At 53.7% G+C, this 4,758-nt stretch overlaps 1 protein-coding gene across 1 annotated transcript; it reads right to left on the bottom strand.

The window, feature by feature from the left end:
• Window positions 1-3,942, bottom strand: LOC123783304 (olfactory receptor 10J4). The gene is made up of 2 exons (XM_045783970.2): window positions 3,917-3,942; window positions 1-958 (listed from the first exon to the last, which is right to left on the bottom strand). The coding sequence occupies exon 2, from the start codon at window positions 940-942 to the stop codon at window positions 1-3; it is 942 nt and encodes a 313-aa protein (XP_045639926.2). The 5' UTR covers window positions 943-958; window positions 3,917-3,942.
• Window positions 3,943-4,758: the final 816 nt, after the last annotated feature.

The raw sequence follows: 4,758 nt of genomic DNA, 5'->3' as shown, positions 1-4,758 counted from the left end.
CTAAAACTGAGAGAGAGGCTTTTTGCCTAAAGCTCTGAGCAGGGCCTCCTTGACCTCCTTGTTCCTCAGGCTGTACACAACAGGGTTCAGCAGGGGGGTGATGACCGTGTAGGTCACCGAGATGAGTCTGTCCTGCAGGGAGTTTTGGGATTTGGGTTTTAGGTAGATGAAGGAGGTGCAGCCATAGTGGACGACCACCACTGTGAGGTGGGAGGCGCAGGTGGCAAAGGCCTTCTTCCGGCCGTCCGCGGATGCCATCTTGAGGATGGTGGAGACAATCAGGACGTAGGAGATGAAGACCAGCACCATGGGCAGAACGAGGACGCAGAGACTGATGAGCAAAGTGACCAATTCTTTGATGGTGGTGTCAGCACAGGCCAGCTTCATTAGGGGCCGGATGTCACAGAAGAAGTGGGAGATGACGTTGGAGTCGCAGAAGGGCAGGCTGAACACAGAAGACACCTGCGTGATGGCTGTGCTCAGGCCAATGCTCCAGGATCCGCTTGCCAGCCGTATGCAGGTCCTTTTGCCCATGATGACCGAGTACCGTAGGGGGTTGCAGATGGCCACGTAGCGGTCGTAGCCCATGGCCGTGAGCAGGAAGCAGTTGCTGATGCCGAAGGCGAGATAGAAGAAGAGCTGAGTGGCACAGCCTGGAATGGAGATGGCTTGTTGGGGGCTCAGGAGACTGGACAGCATCCGGGGGATGATGGCCACGGTGTAACAGGTCTCAGAAATGGACAGGACGCTCAGGAAGAAGTACATGGGTGTGTGAAGTTGCCGGTTGAGGCGGATGACCGTCAGGATGAGGGCGTTGCTGGCAAGGGTCAACAGGTACAAGACCAGAAAGACCACGAAGAGGAGGAGTCTGTACTGCCAGCCAAAAATGGAAAAGCCTTCAAAGGTGAACTGTGTCACAGCAGTGAAGTTGGGTCTGGGCATCGAGGAGAATCTGGGTCTGAAAGAGATGAAACGGGAAGGTGGAACATGCAGGCTGGAAACAGGCTGGTCCACGGTCCGCATCAGCCACGTGCAGGGACTCCAAATGGGTGTCGCTCCGGGTTTCCGAAGTGCTCCGTTTTCAGATGCTGGCTGGTTTCTCCAGGGCTTCCTGAGGTTCTCTGGGACCTGGCACTGGGGACAGATGCGGGGGGGGGGGGGGGGGGCGGTGGCGAGGAAGAGAGTAAATAGGTAGAATGGTGGAAGCACCGTATGTGCTTGGCTGGAGTGGATGCGGAGCAGACAAAGCCCTAGAACAAGTGCGCGGCACTGGGTCCGCCCCAGCTCACCTGCTTCAGTCCAGCGGTGACACAGCACCTGCAAAAGCCACTTGTGAAGGGACAGGCGTGAGGCAAGAACCCAAGCCAGGGACAGACTGCGGTTGCAGGCACGCTTCTGGGAGGGAGGAGGCCAGCTCCTGCTCTGCTCGCAGCACAGAGCATTGCCTTCCTCGTGGTGCAAACTCAAAATCCAAGGTCTAGAAGAGGCAATGAGAGGAGGCACTGCTTTTTTCCCTTGATAAGAGTCTCGTGTGTGGACCCGGGACATTCTGTGACCCAGAGCCTGCTCCTTGCTTCCTTTGTTCCCCAAACACCCCTGGTTTCAACACCCTCGTCCCCTTCTGTGTGGAGGGTTGTTTCTGCTTGTCTCCTAGTCTCCAAACACAGTAAAGCACCTGAAACATCCTAAAGGTTTGAAGTACCAGTCACTATAAGAAAACAATGATAAAGAGAACAAAACATTTAAGTTTATAGAAGTCTCTGGCTTTAACCCCAGTGTAAGTGGAGGGATGCTTTTCTTTGCTCACTTCATTTGTCTGCATTTGCTCATCTATAAAATAGAATAATATATTCTCACAGTGTTACTATGGAGATCATATGAGTTACTATGTGTAAAAAGACAAGCATAATTCTTGGTACATAAGAGACCAACAGAACATTAAACTTCTGCTCCTTCACCAACCAGCCCTTCCCACTCCCTCCTGGGTTCTCCTATGTCAGACCCCCCCAGACACATACGCTCTTTCTCATGTTCAAGGATGGTTCTTGTCCTTGATTTCTCTCATCTCTATTGACTTAGAAACGCAGTCCCCACTTCCCACCTCCTGTCCAGTTTCAGATTCCGAAATCTGGATGGAACTGGTGTTGGCCTGGCGTCCAGACGCCCCCATGAACAAACCCCAGCTCCACCTGCTTCATTGTGACCTTAGAAACATTTCTCTTCGGGCTTCAGTGTCTGCCCCTGTGAGGTGAAGGCATTACTGATCTCCAGGACAGAGGACTGGTGGAAGAATTACACCAGACAATGGCCGGAAGGCATTTAGCAGAGGGCCCGGTATACAGTAGGCCATCAATAAATGGTCACTATGGGTAACAATGAGCATATATGAATATATTAAGTCATTGTTTTATCCTCCCTTCTCTTCCAAGCCTGGGTCAAGGTTACAAGGTGGTTGGTCTTCAGCTAGAATACATATAACAGCTTGCGGGTTCGAGGGAGGGTGCTTTTCTAAAAGCTTTTGGAGACAGCAGGAAGAGAGGTGGCAGGGCAGGAAATACGCCAGCAGGGGAGGGAGTCCCCAGCACGGGGAGGGGATGGGTGCAGGGCTGGGTAAGCCATTCCCGGGGCAGCGACTCCGCAGGCGTGCCTGTGTCCCGGACCTCCTGCTTGGGCTCCTGCACTCACAAAATCCTGGTGTTTGAGCCTGACCCTCGCCTTCCTGGCCCCTGGGTGATATCTGGGGCAGGAAGCAGGATGAAAGGGTGGGGACTGCTATGTTCAGGAAATAGGCTTTTTCTGGTGTAAAGGGGACTATTAAGTTCACTCCATCAGAGTCCGATGTTCTGTGGCTCACTGCGAGGCCTGTATGCCATGAGTGTGATGGAGGGTGAGGGCTGGGACTGCACGGTTGCAGTGCCCCTGGGTCACCCTGTGTGATGCCTGAGCGCTATATGTTGGGCTAAATGGACCGGTTAAGCCTTTTGGAAGTTCTGCGTGAGATTTTCTTAGGTTAATGTCCAGATAACCCTTTCGGAGTGGTTTTGTTGGGTTTTTTTGCGTGTATGTATTTTTAATGCTTTCTATTCCCGAAGTTTTATAGCACAGCTGTACATTCATATTTCTACTTGACAGAATTCCCAGGACAGAAGAGAAACGGTGGCATCCCATGAGCAGCGCTGGTGAGGCCCCGCCCAGTCAGACAAGAATCCCTGCTTTACTGAGTCGTGGGGGGTGACTTACCTCTCCCAGGCAGGGCCGAGGCTCGCTCCGGCTTCGGGGAGTAAGGCTGGAGAGCGTAGAGCCGCGGTTGCAGTGCTCCCACTCTGCTGGGGCAGACGCAGCTCGCACAGTCTTCTGAAGGGAGGCCCAGGAGATCTTAGAACCCACTGGGGTCTGTCGGTTAATTCCTCTCCTGATTGGTCTGATGTGGGAGACGCAGAAAGCACCAGGCTCCCCTGGGCCTTCCTGTAGCCCTGACCCTTAGGTGTGGATTGTCAGCTGTCAGGACGGTGTTCCTTGCTCCTGGACTCTGGGGGCTCTCTCCCCGAAGCCACAGTGACTACCCCCAAGGCACAGTAGCAAGATCCACATCTCCTGATGTCTGGGGATCTCGTTAGACTGGGAGCCCATCAGCCCAATCACACGGATAGTTTGTAGGCAGCCTGGGGTTTCCCACGGGAGCAAAGCCTCTGCGTCAGGACGAGGTCCTGCTCTGCTCTGTAGATGGAGAGGGGCCCGCGCCTCAGCGCGCAGCTGTGTTTAAGGGTGCAGCTTAATTAGGGAAGCCAGTCACCCTCGGGTCTTCCAATGGGAATGTTCTGGAGCTGTGACTCATTCACTCCTAGATGCTCCCAGCAAGTACTCACGGAGCACGTGCCACATACCACGTGCCAGGTGCAGGGAACAGAGCGGAAACCGGGGCCACGGCGTCCGTACCGCGTGCCGGCTGCGCTGATCGCCCGTCCCCTTCCAGAGCATCACCGCGTGTTGCCAGGGAAAGCAGAAAACCTCCTCCTGAGGCAGAGAAGGGAGGCCTGCCTGGAGCCATTCCTGCCTCTCCCCCGTCTCCCCCTGCATTGGTGCAGGCAGCAGACCCAGCCTTGTTTGCATTTCCTGCTGTGAGCCCAAGCCAGGCCTTCCTACAGGCTGAAGGCCGATCAGACCCCAGGTCTGCCAGCTTCCCTGGGACTTTGGCTCCTGGGTGTTTCCTATTCTGGCGCCCAGTTTATGCCTTTGTCTTAGACACCTGTCAAAGTAGGAGAGGCTCCCTTTCCAAGAACCGGCAGACCGAGGCATGAATACTTGAAAGTAGGGCAGTTTATTAATCTCTCGCGGCCTTGAAGTGTTGATTCGAGAGAACCCGGAGCCACTTGGCCTCATAAGCCATTAAGATCAGAGAGCCCCACAGCTGAGAGCAAGAAGTACGAAGTGTATTTACCACCGCTGCCGCCCCCCCCCACCACAGCCTTGTTGAATCGTTGAAACCAACCGCAGAGCAGCTACAGGAAAGCTTACGGGTGGGGGCCGGGGGGGGGGTGCGGCAGGTTTTACCAAGACCTGCAAATAATCAGTTAATCTTGGGCCTTATTTGTCCGTGTCCCTTCTTTGCAGTTTTCCCAGTAGCACCATTTAAATATTGATGCGGCTCTTTGGAATTAGAAATACAAGGGATTTGAAACCCATCAGAAAGAAAAGGAAACCCTGATATATTGAAATTATGAACTGGAAAACGAGTACATTTTTAGAAAATGTATGATT

Source organism: Ursus americanus, chromosome 2 (assembly GCF_024610735.1).
Source record: "Ursus americanus isolate L20-20 chromosome 2, mUrsAme1.1.p, whole genome shotgun sequence".
NCBI classification, from domain to species: Eukaryota; Metazoa; Chordata; class Mammalia; order Carnivora; family Ursidae; genus Ursus; species Ursus americanus.
Note: the sequence above shows the minus strand (reverse complement) of the source record. Positions and strands in the feature narration are given on the sequence as shown.

Bases quoted from the DNA above. Each gene is read 5' to 3' on its own strand.
- LOC123783304 (XM_045783970.2), bottom strand. From the start codon at position 942: ATGCCCAGACCCAACTTCACTGCTGTGACACAGTTCACCTTTGAAGGC.